The sequence below is a fragment of the Vombatus ursinus genome, unplaced genomic scaffold (assembly GCF_900497805.2).
Source record: "Vombatus ursinus unplaced genomic scaffold, bare-nosed wombat genome assembly UNPS02014781.1, whole genome shotgun sequence".
Taxonomy (NCBI): Eukaryota; Metazoa; Chordata; class Mammalia; order Diprotodontia; family Vombatidae; genus Vombatus; species Vombatus ursinus.
Window position 1 is genome coordinate 15,650,487 of NW_020954559.1, and position 16,869 is coordinate 15,667,355.

General features: G+C 37.6%; 1 protein-coding gene across 2 annotated transcripts in view; it reads right to left on the minus strand.

Annotated features, from left to right (window-relative positions):
• LOC114046204 (ras GTPase-activating protein 3) overlaps nucleotides 1-16,869 on the minus strand; it is a 287,029-nt gene that overhangs the window by 152,572 nt on the left and 117,588 nt on the right. For both annotated transcript variants that reach the window (XM_027866455.1, XM_027866454.1), the window contains exon 3: nucleotides 6,214-6,317. In XM_027866455.1, coding sequence (XP_027722256.1) covers nucleotides 6,214-6,317 — 104 coding nt within the window. The remainder of the gene's footprint in view (nucleotides 1-6,213; nucleotides 6,318-16,869) is intronic.

The following is a 16,869-nucleotide window of genomic DNA, read 5'->3' on the forward strand; positions in this document are numbered from 1 at the left end:
CAATGGGGGGGGGGGAGGAAGAAAATTTGGAACTCAAAATTTTAAAAACACATGTTTAAAAAAAACATTTTCACATGCAACTGGGAAATAAGAAATACAGGAAATGGGGTACAGAAATCCATCCTGCCCCACAGGAAAATTGAAAGGGAAGGGGATAAGAGAAGGGGGGGGGAGAGATAGAAGGGAAGGCAGACGAGGGGAAGGGGTATTCAGAATGCAAGCCATTTTGGGGTGGGGAGAGGGGCAAGATGGGGTGAAAATTTGGAACTCAAAATCTTGTGGAAGTAAATGTTGAAAACAAAAAAAAAAAATAAGCAAAAACAAACAAAAAAAGAAAAATAGATGGATAATAATACTGCTTAAGAAAGCCAGAATTATTTTACACAGATTAAAAAGCATTTCCCTTAAAAGAGAAGTTAGTTTTGGAAATAGACTATGGGGAAATTGAGGGGAAAATGGATGTATTTCAACAAAATAAAATTCCTACATATAAAAAAAAAAATTCCTGCCTTCAAAGAGCTTATATGACATGATCCCATATTTGCCATGTCCAAAAACATGTCTTATTCTGTGTATTTATTTCATTAACTTTCAGTTAGGAGATGAATAGCCAGCTCTCTTCATCATTGGTCCTCTAGAATTATTGGTTGGTCCAGGGGTGGGGAACCTGTGGTTTTGAGGCCACATGTGACCTTCTATGTCCTTGGGTGAGGCCTGTTTTATTTTTATAATCCCTTTCATTGAAGAGATTTGTTCTGTGAAATTGGGCACTGCATTCATCAGAACTCTCAAGTTTTACAAAATTGTTCATTCTTACAATGTTCTTCCTTGTTTCTTAAATAAATGTTACCAGATTAGGAGGAGATAAGAAACAAGTGGCCCCCCATGCCATACCCCAGAAGGGAGGGCACTCCTATCCGGAAGGAATTAATTACACAGAACAAGGACAAAGTGTGGTTTCCAGGCAATTTTTGGCTCCCAGAGGATTCTAATGGTGTCTCTCCCTGGTCAAAATGAAAATCATATTCTATCCTGCTTACATGCTTCATGAATGGAATCAGGCCTACAAGTAGGGGACATGTACTACATTTGTAAAGGTCCAGGACTATACTAGAAACTAAAGCATTACCTAAAGAGAGACTGTACAAAAGATAATGGAGCTTCACTATGATGCTGTCCATATGGTGTTCTTTGACAACTGGGTAGTTTTACTGCCACTACCAGAAGCTTAATGGGGTCTACTGTTTGGGCCATGTCCTTAAAAAGCTCTTATTCACTCTGAGGGTGAAAATAGTTTTGTGTCTATCTGTATTTCTAGTGCTTACCACAGTGCCTGACACATAATGGGCATTAATAATTTCTGAGCCACTGACTGATATTCTCTATTTAATTTTAAGAGTGAGTCATCCATAGCCTCTTTTAGAATGGATGCATCTTGAGGGCAGGTATTGGTTTGTTTGTTTGTTTTTTGCCTTGAATTCACAACTTCACAGAACAAGTTTGGATTCCGTCAAAGGGCCATACTTGAGGACCTAGAGGGTCACATGTGGCCTCGAGGCCTCAGGTTCCCCCACCCCTGTGCTAGCATAATGGCTTGCAGATACTAGGCTTTTTAAAAATGTAGGTTGAATTGAATGAAACATTGAATGTAACCAAACATAGTGAATCATCCATAGCACCAAATAAATCCATAACATACAAGAAACTATAAGAATGCTGGTGCATTATATTCCATGCCATAGATAAAAGAGATATTCAGTAAAACTTGTTGAATGAATAGATGATACAGCTACTAGATCTCATGACTGTCTGAGCTCCCCAAAAGTCTAGTTTCTCTTTCTATTTCCAACCCAATCTAGCTAGTACTCTCTCTTTAAACTCTCTAGGTGCTTAGGGAAACAATGTCCTCCTGTTTAATTCTCCAGACACAGCTCCCAGCTCCAGAATGAACCATTCTCCAGGCAAGACCTCACAGCTTAAGTGGCAGAATTCTCCACAGTCTCCACATCCAAATTAAAATTAGCTATTCTCATTTATCTTAACATTCACAAATGACATTATTCCTTCAGACCCCAAACAGCTCAATCCTTTGGTTCTCCTTCCATCTCATTTATTCTTTTATCTCACTACTAAGATTTCTTCTCATTTACTATGAGGTTTCTGCTGAGTTGATACCTGGTCCATAACAAATTAATATTTGCCAGATTTGTTCATTGACGTAAGTTCTACAAAAGGTAGGTTTTGTCCACATGCATAAAATTGGTGAGGCATCACATATACCATGGGACTTAACAGAAAAGGCACTGTACAAAAAGTCAGGAAGAGTAGGTTGTCCTGGCTGTGTGACCTTTGGCAAATCATTTCACTTCTCTGGGCCTCAGTTTTCTCATTTGCAACAATAATAACCAACATATATATCAAGTGGCTGAAAGATTAGCAAGATACTTTACAGATATCTCATTTGCACTTCACCAAAATCATCTCAGATAGGAACTAGAAGTATTATTATTCCCATTTTACAGATGAGAAAACCGAGGCTCAGAGAGGTTCATCAATTTGCTTGTATTAGTAAATGTCAGGGCTGGGCTCTGAAGATTTTTGGAATTGATTGTGAGACATGGCAGATCCTAGTAAAAGACCGGCCAACATGGCATGTCCTCATCAAAGAATTTGCTGTGCTCTATGAGAAAAGCAGAATTGAAGAAGGTCAAAAAAAACTTGAGATGAACAAATTCAGAGAAAGTCCACACGGACAGTTTGTGGCTGACCTGTGGCGGGGCCTTTCAAGCTCATACTGGTCTGATCAGCAACAGTCAGACACGCTGTAACTTGATTCTAAGATAGTGATGTCATTTTGGTCCTCTTTGAGAACAAAGGACGATCACCAACCAAATGTCAGGGAGGAGGATTTGAACCAAGGGCTTCCTGACTCCAACGCTAGCACCAGATCCGTAGTCGTGTTAGGCTAGAGCAGGGGTTCTTAATCTTTTTTGTATCTTGGACCACTTTGTCAATCTGGAGAAGCCTCTTCTCAGAATAATGAAACTTCTCAGAATAATTGTTTAAAATACACAGGATTACAAACTGAACCAAACATACTGAAACACAGTTATTGAAATTGTTTGTTTGTTTGTTTTTAATTCATGAACCCTGGGTTAAAAACACCTGGTCTAGGGCTCTCTAAGATTCCTTCCAGATCTAAGTCAAACACATTTCCACAACTGTCCTATTTTAAGTGTCACCATTTCATTAACAAGGCTCTCTGGACACTTTCAGTAAAGAAGTTCTCTTGGCTGGCAACGTGCCTCACCATGTATCCATTCTGTAGCCAGAAATGTCTTAGAAAGATTCCAGTGCAGTCAGAGCCCCCATATAGCTAGTCCTAACATTTGCTTGGATCTTTCTGCATCTGTCTACAGTGTGAAGTGGTTTATTAAATCCAAGTAAGTAGAGGGATTCTTAATCTGAATCCTGTGAAGTAATTTTTGTTTTTAATACTTTCATGAATAGATTTCAATATAATTGTTTTCGGGGCAGCTAAGTGGCGTAGTGGATACAGCACTGGCCCTGGATTCAGGAGAACTGAGTTCAAATCCAGCCTCAGACACATAAGACTTACTAGCTGTGTGACCCTAGGCAAGTCATTTATCCCCACTGCCTAACCCAAAAAAAACCCAAAAAAACAAACAAAAAACAACAACAACAATATAATTGTTTTCCTATTGCAATCCTTTGGATTTTATGCATTTCAAAACATTCTGAGAAGGGGTTCACAGACTTCACCAGACCATCAAAGAGGTACATGACATAAAAGAGTTAACAACCTCTGGTCTAGCAAGTTATAGAAAGAGAGGCAATGATTGCAGCCACCCTACAAGGGTCTCTGCTCCAGCTCAGCTACTTAGAAATAGTTTATGGCTGAAATAGGAGGTTATTTAAAGGGATTGATTAAAGTAGTTTACATGTATTTCTCTTCAACAGGGATTCTGATCAAGCAACTTGAGGTTTTTGTCTTACTCTATTTTTTATGCCTCTATGTCAATATGTGACAGATAGGTGGCACAGTGGATAGAGTGCCAGGCCTGGAGTCAGAAAGATCTGAGTTCAAATCTGACCTCAGCCACTCAAATAGCTTAACCCTGTTTGCCTCAATTCCTCATTCCTGTAAAATGAACTAGAAAAGGAAATGGTAAATCATTCCAGTATCTTTGCCAAGAAAACCCCAAATGGGGCCACAAAGAGTCAGAAACAACTGAAATGACTGAACAATAACAACAAATGTCAATATGAACTTTAAGGTTAATGCTTCTTAAGGTCTCTGGTCTTCCACAGTGCTTTACATCCAATAAATGGCTTAATAACCATTGAAATCAGGGGTTCTTAACCTAGTGTCCCTGAATACTACAGTAGGGTTGAAACCTAGTATTAGGTTTCAGAGTCCATGAACTTGGATGGAAAAAAATACATCTTTATTTTCACTGGCCTTTAACTGAAATTTAGTACTTCCTTCAACTACTTAAAAACATTCTTCTGAGAAGAGTGCCATAGGATTCACTAGACTGCCAAAGGGATCAATGATTAAAAAAAAAAAAGGAAAAAGTTTAACATCTCCTGATTTAAAGGATTGCAGACTGTTAGGGTAGAATAAGGAAAGGAGCATGAATCTGAGGACCAAATAAAAAGAGAGATTTCAACTTCAAGTGGGTTCATTCTGGCCCTGCGTACCATCAACCCTGGATTACTCCTACCATCCACTGCTTCAGCTGTCTCAGCTCCTAATCACCTGCTGTGGGAACAAAGCTGGAGAAAATCATTAACTGGATCCACAACAGATTTAAGTTACATGATCTCAAGTGGGCCCTCACAACAGCAAGGCAACCCTTTTACAATTCTCTGATTGACTTACTATCCCATTCACCTCAGTGGCTTTTCCAAATCTTTTCATCCGTCCTCAAACTCTTCAAAGTTCTCCACCTTCTTAGATAAGAACCTTGCCTCCTATTTTACTGAAAAAGTTAAGGCCATTCCCCACAAGCTCCCTCTTCTCCTTTTCTCTGAATCTCATATCATCAAGATGCTTTCTGCCAGCATCTCCTCTTCATCCCTCATGTTTGGAGGTGACCCTTTGTGCCAAAGCAAACCCTTCTATCTGCACAAGTGAATCCATTCCATCCTTTCTCCCATAGATTTTCTTTATCATTCCTACTCTGTCACTATCTTCAATCTCTCCTTGTCTATTGGCTGCTTCCCTACTGCCAACGAACACAACTATCCATCCATCCTCCTCCTAGCTATTGTCCCATATCGCTCCTACCTTTCTCTCCTTATGAAGGTTATCTACAATTGGTGCCTTCTCCACTACTTTTCACCTCATTCTCTTCTTAACTCTCTATAGTCTAGCCTCATCATTCAGTCAAAACTGGTGTATCCAAAGTTGCTAATGATCTCTTAATTGTCAAATTAAATGGCCTTTTCTTAATCCTCAACCTTTTTGATCTTTCTGTAGCCTCTGACACCCTCTTTTTCTTAGTACTCTCTTCTCTCTAGGTTTTTGTGACACTTAGCCACTCTACCTATCTGACCACTCCTTGCTGGATCTTCATCCAAGTAACCATCACTAACCATAATTGTCCCACAAGACTCTCTCTTAGGCCCTCTTCTCTTCTCCCTTTACATTATTTCATTTGATCTCATCAGCTCCCATGGATTCAATTATCAACTATAATGAAGACTGTTGAAATCTATTTAGCCAGCTTAGAATTTTAACTCTATTCCTTTCACTCCAAATCTAGTATTCTTTCCAACACACCATTTTTTAAAAGTGAGGGTATAGATAGAGGGCTAAAGACCTCAAATCTACAGGACAGAACCAAGGATAAGAAAAGAGCCTTATGCGCTACCCATCTGCCTTACATTCTCATTTTTCCTCCAAAGAAAGTCATTTGCTCTCTTCACCAGGGAGACTTTCCAGCCCTGTCCTAAGGCCCTAATGTATCCCTAAGTGGTAGATTACCATTAAAATATATTTTACTCTATATGAGGGTTGGGGAACCTGCTCTATATCCTCTCCTAAGATCAACAGATTCTTTTCCTTGCGTAGATGTGGGGAAAGTTTAAGGCAAAATTCATCCCATTTCTGATTCAAAGTCATAAGTGCAAAGGCATATAAGAAAACCAACAATAATAGGGAAAATATACTTTTTGAATACATACCTATGATGGAATCCCTCCTGAACACATCTCTATCAAAAATGTAAAAGGACAAGTGCCGAAAACTCCGAGGAATTTCACAGTAAAAGTCTTCTCCATAAAAGGGGCTAGGAAAAAAAATAACAAAATGAACATGATTACAATACATGCTTCATATGTACTTAATACTGAAAACTGTAATTAATAAATATTATGAATACATTAAATAAGGGAAAATTGGTTGTACGCATAAACATAGAAAAGCTTTTAAATTCATGTTGTTGGTCAGTCATTTCTGACTCTTTGTGACCCCATTTGGGGTCTTTACTGAAGTGGTTTACCATTTCTTTTTTCAGCTCATTTTACAGATGAGGAAACTGAGGCAAACAGGGTTAAGTGACTTGCCCAGGGTCACACAGTTAGTAAGTGTCTGAGGCCGGATTTGAACACTTGAAGATTGGTCTTCCTGACTCCAGGCCCAGTGCTCTCTTCACTTCATCACCTAGCTGCCCCATTAAATTCATATTATTTGGGCATACTGCTAAAATATGTACTTTATTCTTGAAGGCGTTCAGTTTACATTTTGGAATCAGTTACATTTTCAGTTAAATCTACAAAGGTAGTGAGGTGGCACAGTAGATAGAGTGCTGGGCCTGGAGTCAGGAAGACCTGAGTTCAAATCTGGTTTCTGATACTTACTAGCTGTGTGACCTTGGGTAAGTCACTTAACCTCGGTCAGCCTTACTTTTTCAATGGTAAGATCGGCATAATAATAGCACCTACATTAAAAGGTTGTTGTGAGAATCAAATGAGATGTTTATAAAGTGCTTAGCACATTGCCTGGCACATAGTTGGCATTTAATAAATGCTTATTCTCCTTGCTTATTCCTTTACAGAAAACACAAAATACATGCAGACCCAAAAATATTCCCCCAAACAGAGTTCATCTCCATTGCTGTAATCTCAAAGTCATATGGCTTTCCAAGAACTCAAGTGTGATGTGAATGAATACATTTGTACTACTACACTTGTTCTCTTTGGGCCTCCAAGAAGATCAGAATGCTAAACACTGGTCTAGCAGCTGATTCAAAAGCTTTCTAAAATATTCATTCACGTTTATGGGGTCGGGAGTGGGGGGAAAGGATAACTCAATAACATGAAAAGCTGCTAGAGGTTTCAGTGGGGTGTTATTTTTTTCCCGGCAGCCTCACTGATATATTTCAAATAGAAATAAAGCAACACATTTCAAGTGCATTACATTAATCCCTGACATTCTTCCTGTTTCCCCATTATTCCATCTAAATATCCATCCATGTTATTTTTCCTAGAAGAGGTTTCTCCCTTCTGTCATAGATGATCGTCTCCATGAGAAAGCCTCCCACCCTTTAGAAATATCTGCCCAAGGATGAGTCAACCCAAGAAATGCAGCAAACACCACAGATGTAAATTTTAAAATAAGTCCCAACTTCTAATTAATAAGCTAAAAGCCAGGAGGTCCTCTGCTTAAACAAACCTCATTGTTCTGGCCAAGCACAAGATAAGGATTGTAAGATGCCTACTCATTAAAAAGACACAGAGAATACATATACGAAACTCTGACCCAACATTAAACGCCTATGAAATCTATTCATTGCTTTCAAGAGAAGATAGATGTGTGGTGGCAACTAGGTGGCACAGTGGATAGAGCACCAGTCCTGGATTCAGGAGGACCTGAATTCAAATCCAGCCTCAGACACATAACACTTACTAGCTGTGTGACCCAGGGAAAGTCACTTAACCCCACTGCCTAGCCAAAAGAGAGAGAAAGAGAGAGAGAGAGAGAGAGAGAGAGAGAGAGAGAGAGAGAGAGAGAGAGAGAGAGAGAGAGATTGAAGATAGATGTGTACCTAAGAGTTGATTTAATTCATTGTACGTACATGTTCCACCTAAAATTGAGTAATAGCCCTTCTCCAAGTGTGGTAAAGTAGAAAAAGCATTTTTTTTTCTTTCTTTAAGACAGGACCAGGGTTCAGATCTCAGCTCTGTTATCACCTTATACAAGTCACTTAACTTGTTTGAGTCCCAGTTTTTTTTCCTAAAAACGAGGGGTCTTAACTATAGTTACTCTTTTCACAATGGGGAAGTTAGGCACCTGGAGACCCTGGGATCTGGAAAATCCATATGAAATTTTTTGGCCGTCCCTTCATACCAGAGAAGAAATCCGAATTATTATGTATTAGAAGATAAAATGTTGATATTATACAATACTATACATACATTTTATACATTTCTGAGTTTCTAAATGTTTTCTGGGTTGTCTGCTGGCCTTTGCATGTTGTCTGTGATTTCTGCAAAAGTCCCAAAAAATTCCCACTTCATTTTTTTATGCCAGCCTGCAATATATCAAATCTGCGATGGGGAAAGTTACAATGTGGAAGGGATAACTGTAAATGGTGCATTCAATACTGTTCATCTCTGAATCCCATGATTCTTCATTCTACCAATTGAGTTACTTGTCTGGTTTCTCCTTCAGTAGGAAGTGGCTTCCTTCAAGTCCCAGCTAAAATCACACCTTCGGCAAAAAAGCCTTTCCTGTCCACTTCAACACCAAAACACTCCCTTTGAGATTGCCTCCAATTTACCCTGTATGTAGCTTTTATGTACCTAATTATATACATGTTGTTGCCTCCACAATAGAATGTGAGCTCTTTATGAGGGCAGGGGCTGTTCTGGCCTCTTGGTATTTCCATGCAATGGGCATATATCTTCCAAAAGAGACTGGTATACCAATATACAACTTTCTTAGTCATGAACTTCTATAGCAGATTATCAAATCTCTTTGGAGTCAATTAATTAAAATTGTCTGATTATTTGAATGGAATCTAATGTCTGCTTTTGTTTAGAAAACCATTTCTTCATGGAGAATAAAACTGATGATGCGAATAAGATAGGGGGGCTGACCCAGGACAATCAATTATGTTGTGCATTTGGAAAAATCAATTTACTTACCAAAAAAAATCTATAGGTTATGTCAAGACAATATAAGCTCTGGCGGGTTTTACAAAGCTAGGAAAACTTCAAATACAAGCCCACAGATGAACGAAGGTCTATGTGATAATAGAGTCTCCTGTCGGTTTCTGAAACTTGGGATCATAGATTTAAAGATGAAAGGAACCTCAAAGACAATGTAGTCCAACCCCTTTTATTTTAGAGATGAAGAAACTGGGTCTCTGAGGCCCACAGAGATTAAGTGACTCACTCAAGGTCACACAGGTCACATTTCCTCAGATAATCTTAATTAATAACATTTACTATATAATTAACTTTATATTAAACATCTAGTGAAAAATCCACTGAAAGAGTGAGAATTAAATTTATCACTGATTGCACAATAACATGAGAGGTCACCTTGGCTGAGTCACTCTGTATCTCATTTCTCCATCTTTAAAATCAGACCCTACCAAGGACACTGTAAAATTGTGATAACACACAATCACACACTTAAAGATCTTTGGAAGAATGGCAGCATAGAAATCCAATGGACCTTTTTGTTTTTGTTTTGTTAAATAAAAAAAACTAACAAGAAATAATGACAATACAAAAATAGGAAAAGAAAAAATAAGGAGAGAATATTTGTAATGTTTGAGTTTTTCTAAAGAAATAGCATTATCTAATATAGTGTCAATGCAACACAATATAACATATTATAACATAACATGTTGTTATTCAGTTGTTTCAGTCATGTCCAACTCTTTGCGACCCCATGGACCTCTGTCTCTGGGGTTTCCTTGGCAAAGTTACTGGAATGGTTTTGCCACTTATTTCTCCAGCAGCAAACAGAGATTAAGTGACTTACCCAAGATCACACTACTAGGACCATTTCTGAGGCTGGATTTGAACTCAGGTTTTCCTGAGGCCAAGTCCAGTGCTCTATCCACTGCGCAACATAAATAACATGATATGGCATGACATAACATAACATAACATAACATAACATACATAACATAACATAACTTCTCTCCTGATATTATATCTCAGGTATCAATGAACAACAACATATCATGTTTTAATGTTACACTATATTGTGTTATATAGATATTGTATTAGATAACATTTTTTCGTTAGAAAAACTCAAACATTACAAATATTCTTTTTCTCTTTTCCTATTCCTGTACTAATTTCTTATACGTAATTTCTCTCTTCTATAGAAACATGAACACACTTGACTAATGAGTACAACAGGCCTGTGTTGTAGCAAAATGTCACATTTCACCATATTTTAGACCTTTCCTGTCTCAGATTAAGACCATTTACCCAATGCTCACCTTCAACAGGAAAAAGAAGAACGAAAAAATGAGCTTTCTCAAGCAACCAACAAGAACTGGTAATGGTCAATAGGTTTCATAATATCATAACAAAAATAATTATGACTGTAGTTTATAAAAATCTCAGTAGTGCATATTCAGGAAACATGTTGGAACAAATTGTTCATTAGATTAATTAGAGAGAATTGGGCCTCATTAATTTTTCTCACCAAGGAAATCTTGCTTTTAACATCATTAACAATAAAACCTTAAGTACTAAGAAATTAGTCCAAGATAAATATGGAAAACTATCAAGATGGATGAATAGCTCACAGTAATATTTAACAACAAACCACAAAATATTTATTTGATTATAGTATATAAGAACTGTGTACTCACTGTGGTTTTTTTTTGACACTTCACAATGATTTGAACATGTTTATGTGAACTTTCTGATTAGGTATTACTATAGTACTTTGTCTTCCACTGAAGTCATCGCTGTATGCCTCACCATGGCATGATAGTGATTCTGAGTTTCAAAGCACAAGCCTTATCGAGTCAGCAAGGCTCAAAGGAAGGACCCAGTGATGAGATAATACTTGTAAAAAGTGCTTAGTACAGTGCCTGGCACACAGTAAATGCTATTGAAATGTCAGCTATTATTATTATTATTTTTACTACTATAGTTATCCCTTCCAGATCACGATTTTCCCCATTGAGGTTTTGATATATCGTGGGTAGGTGTAAGAAATTAGATGGGAATTTGGGGAGAGTTTTGCAGAAGCCACAGATGATACACGAAGGCCAGCAGATGACACAGAAAAAGTTTAGAAACTCAGAAATACATAAAATATATGAAAAGTACTGTATAATATCAACATATTGTATTTTTTAATACCATAATAATTCAGACTTCTTCTTTGGTAGGCAGGGAGGGCCAAAAAATTTTACATAGACTTTTCAAATCATGGGGGTGCTGTGCCCCTAATACCTGCGAAGTGGAAGGGTTAACTACATACATCTTCAGTCTTAAGATCAGTTTAATTAAGTTTAAAGAGACTTATCAACAGAAGGCTGGCCACAAGGTGATAACTTTTTTTTAGCAATATCAAAGTCAGACGTCCAACTAAGGAACAGAGAATTTGTAATTCATATTAGCACAGAGAGTATTCACATCCAAGGTGTATTCACATCTATCAAATTATATATTCTCAAAGTATATTTTTAAAAGAAATGTGCATTTACTTTTAAAAGCTAATTCTCAATCATCACCTTTCTGGTACTTCATCATGGCATGAAGGCAAGGTTGTCTTCTTGAAGGTTATATCAAAAGAGCACAAGCTATGGATGGTTTTACAAAACTACAAAGGTTTCAAATATGGACCCAGGAATAGACTCAGAGGACTGTTACCAGAGGATTAGCTTACTCAAGTACCAAGGGACTCATCAATGGTCAATGGAAAGTTGGCCACCAGAGTGATTAACATGGTCAGATCTGCATTTAAACAAAAGTACTTTCACAGCAATGTGTAGGATCAACTGGAATAAAACTTGAGGCATCATCTCTTTCCTCCACTAAAGCCAACTTCTGATGCTTCATTGTGTGACAAGGTTAACCATGAGCAGTTGAAGGTTATTCCAATGGAGCACAAATTTGGGTAGGGCTTATCAATGGTTCAAGTATGGGCCAAAAAATGGACTATTTGTCTATCATTTGAGGATCAACCTAGCTAAATTAAGAGAGGTTTTCTCCAGGTTGGCCAGAGTAATGTGTTGTTGTTTATTGTTGTTGTAGTTGCTTTGGCCAAAGGAACTCACAAAGATACAAATCATTAATTTATGGAAGGGGATTGTGAGCTATCCCCATAAATCAGGGGTCATTAACCTGACGTCCACAAACTTAAAAAATATCTATTTTGACAAGTGTATTTCAATTGGTTTCCTTTATAACACTATGTATTTGATTTTATGCATTTAAAACACTATTCTGAGAAATCCATTGGTCTCACCAGACTGCCATTGGGGTCCATGACTCAAAGAAGGTTAATAACTCAGTCCACAGAAGGACCACCCACACTAACAAAACTATGGATACTTAAAGCACCATTTCTTTACACATATTTATAACTATGCAGTGTTAATGGGGTAAAAAAGTGAGGAGAATTATTAGTATTATTTTTTAAGTAAAAAGATGTGTATCCCTGTTCTTCTGTGTCCTTGAAAATAACTTCTGAAAAGCTACTTTCCAAGGTCATCTCCAAAGGAAATGAGCTGATACCCTGTAGGTGCCTGCCTTATCTACTATGGTGACATATTTTTTTCAGCCAAGCACAGGTTTCCATTCCATTCAACACAACCCCCATGGAAGAAGGGGAAGGAAAGAGATGAAATGCTCAGGACTAATATGGAAGAACTCTGAAGAGATAGGGAAAGGAAAGACACCAACCAGGAACACATTGAGTAAGAAAAGCAAGGCATAGGCAGGAAGACTTCCTTTGATATGGCAGAATACACCACAGATGACAAAACAATGTCACAAAACACTGAGTGAAATTGGGCTGTGTGCAGGAATCTTCTATTAATGGGGTCCCAAAAATAGTCATGGGCAGACACAGAATTAGAGTAGGCAAAGGAGTCGGTTAGTAGGATGCAATGACGAACACTTTTTACTTCTTTTTATAACTGCATATATTTCTGATACCAGAAAAGTCCACTCTCTGTGGCATGTATGTATTTATTTTCTGACGACATATTACAGTGAAGGCTCAAAGTTTCTGGCAGGCAGCAATGGATTAGCTGACAGCACAAATTGTCAAATCTTGCCTAAGGTGCATAAATGTCTTGCCCCAGTACTCATGATAGGACACATCAAATAACAAATAAATGGAGGTGACAGGACTTTGAGTTGATGTTGGGCTGGAGCAGCAAATGCCCTGGTCTAGTGACAGCCTTGGTTATCTATAACAAATACGGGCGCTTTGAAAAAGTTTTGAAGACATACCAGGTAAGAGGTACTGTGATCTCAAACAACATAGGCACAGACTTATTCCCCACTAGTTCTTTTTTATGAACCCAAATCTAGAGGATGTTAAATAGGTATTTTGTTGTTATTGTTAAGTCATGTCCAACTCTTCATGACCCCATTTGGGGTTTTCTTGGCAAAGATAGTGGAATGGTGTTCCACTTTCTTCTCCAGTTCATCTTACAGATGAGGAAACTGAGGCAAACAGGATTAACTGATTTGCCCAAGGTCATACAGCTAGTAAGCATTTGAAGCCAGATTTAAACTCAGGTCTTCCTGACTCCAGACCTATTGCTCTATCCACTGCACCACCTAGCTGCCCCAAAATATTACATGCTTTTTAAGCAAATGCTGAGAGGTACCCTTAAATTCCAAGTTGAGAGTGAAAATGTAGCATAAAGCCATCCTAGGTTTCAATATTCAAGAGCAAGAAAACACACACACACACACACACACACACACACACACACACACACACAATCAAGGAAACAATCTGCACAACGGCCACAATAATGCAAAAGAAAAATCTACCAAAAGATTTCAGATCTCAGATCAATGCAGTGACTAAACTTGACTTCAGAAAATCTATTGCTTAAATAGACCTCTCTCCTCTCAGTAGAGAAGCAGTGGAGCAAAGGTGTAGAATGAGGCATACCCTTCTTCATCCATAAAATATGGGGGTTGGACTTGCCAACCTCTACAATTCCTTTAAACTTTAGGTAGCACAACGGATGGAGAATGAGACCTGGAGTCAAGGAAGACCTGGGTTCAAATGCAGCCTCAGACACTTGCTAGCTGTGTGATCCTGGGCAAGTCACTTAACCTGTCTGCCTCAGTTTCCTCATCTGTAAGATGGGGATAATAATGGCAGCTCCCAGGCTTGTAAGGAGATCAAACGAGATAATACTTGTAAAGCACTTAGTACAGTTCATTATTATCATTGTAAGTCTATGATCCTATGTTTTGCTTAACTATACTTAAAAGGAGGATTATATTAGGTGAGGGGAGGGAGGGTAATCCAGAAATGACAGTGATGCTAAGAAAATCATCAGTAACACTTCAAAAAAAAAAAAAAATCATTGCTTTAAGCCATTGCCTTCTTTGCTGTCCTAGACAGATACTGAACTTTAAACACATGCTTGTCTAGTCAAATAAACCTCTTACCAAAGTGTCAGAACAAGTTCTTGCTTTCTAAAAGATCAGATTCTTAGATATCTATAAGATATCAAACACAGGCAAAGATTCACCAAGTAATCATGGATTAGAAAACAGACAATATAATTCCTGATTACAACATAATCAGAATTTCTTTTTGGTTTCCTGTAATACTGGTATTAAAACAAGGCTCATACCATTTAACTCACTGCAGAACTATTTGTGCCCTTTTTATTGCATTTCCCATGCAGGACATGCTTTTCCCTTCAGAGAGCTGGTTTATGGAGATTTGAAAGCTCTGCTTCTGATCCCAAAGAGCTTGTGTAACAAACAGTTGTACTATCAGAAGAAATATTACAGGGGTTGTGCCACACACTCTGCGTCACAACCATACTGGACTTCTTGCTGTTGCTCTCCCACAACATTCCATCTTCCCTCTCAGTGCCTCTGTTTAGGCTCTCTGTCACCCCCTGCATGGGATTCATTCCCAAACCACAAGAATTTCTTAGAATCCCATCTTCTTCAAAGCTCAGCTCAAATGTTATCTCCTACATGAGGAGGCCTCCCCCTCCCAAAAAAAAATGAATTTGTATTTACTTTGAACTTATTGATTTGAATTGTATTTATTATATTTATTTAAATGTATTTATTTGAATTCTGTTTACTTTGAATTTATTTGAATTATTAGAATTATGTATTTGAATTTATATTTTTATTTCATTTAATTATTATATCTGAATTTATTTTATTTATTTAAATTTATTTGAATCATATTTACTTTGAATTTGTTTAAATTGTATTTGTTTATTTGAATTTATTATATTTTATTTTATTATATTTAACTGAATTGAATTTATTTATATGTACACATGTTGGTTGGTAGGTGTTTTTTTCCCTCTCATAAAATGTAAGTTCCTTGAGGGCAGGGACTATTTCATTTTTGTATCCCTATGGCCCAACACAGTGTCTAGTACATAGAAAGTACTTAATAAACACCAATTGATTATCCAAATGACTTTCTTTCCAAAAGTTACTGTACTTTTCTAAAAACTATTAAATTTACTTTTTTCCCTCTATAATTTGAGGCCATGCTGGCCATCTTTATCCACGGGCACCTGACTTTCTTTCCAAAAGTTACTGTAGTTTACTGAAGACTATTAAATTAATTTCTTTCCCTATAAAATGTGACATATCCTTCTGGTAATGATAGCCCTCTTTATCCACAAGTACCATCTTCCAATTCATCACACCTCATCAATTTCTCTCCCATTGTAAACATAATATATCATAGCTAAACATCAAATCTGATGGTAGAAGGACACTAAAGACCATCCCCTAGTAATAGAGTTTACCTAGGATGTCTTGAATTTCCCCATGTCCCCTTAAAAAGAGTTAGGGCTGCAAATTCTCAATATAATGACTCAAATCAATCTCAACTTTATGTTCTTGTCCGGGAAGGCAGACTCTTTCACATCCTTCAAAATCCACAGGCAGTGCCTACAATTAGAGAAAGGACCGAACTGCCACCAAGGAGAACAGTTAAAGCTGAAATATGGCATCAGAGGAATGGATGTTACGGGATGCAAGGTCATGTACTTTTATATTCTGTCTTTAGCTCTGATTCATAATGGGGAAAAACTCAGCAGAAATCTAAGTTGCTGCACCTCAGAGACAGAAAGAACTTTAAACCTTCCTTCCCTCTCTATCATTTGATGCTTTGTAGTTTTTGTTTTTTTTTTTTTTTCTTTCAAAAACCTCATGCATACATACAACTTCACATTCTGGGTGATTCTGGATAGATTCTCTCTAAAATATTTTTCATCCATCTACTAAGATGCTGCACTGATCTTTTAATTTAAAATGAAGAAGAATCTGATGGGTTTAAAATATATTCTTTCTTGAAGAACCAAACCTCTCAGATTAGTATTAATATGAACTCTGTCTATAGTTCCCTAGCCCTCATTCCCCCAAAGTTAGATGCACAAAACAATATCTTCTTTCTAATGGAATCAAGGGAGCCACACAACCGCTATGAGCTTCCCCTTAAATTACCAGCTTAACCTTGGGGTATCTCTTCTAACAGAACTTGCTTTGTCTCAAACCCAGACCTGAGAAGTAAGAGGTCAAACAGCAGTCAAAAATGGCATGATTAATGTCTCAAGCACAATTGTTTCACACTTTCAGCCTTAGGGCTTCAGAACTTTCTTTCCAAATTTAAAA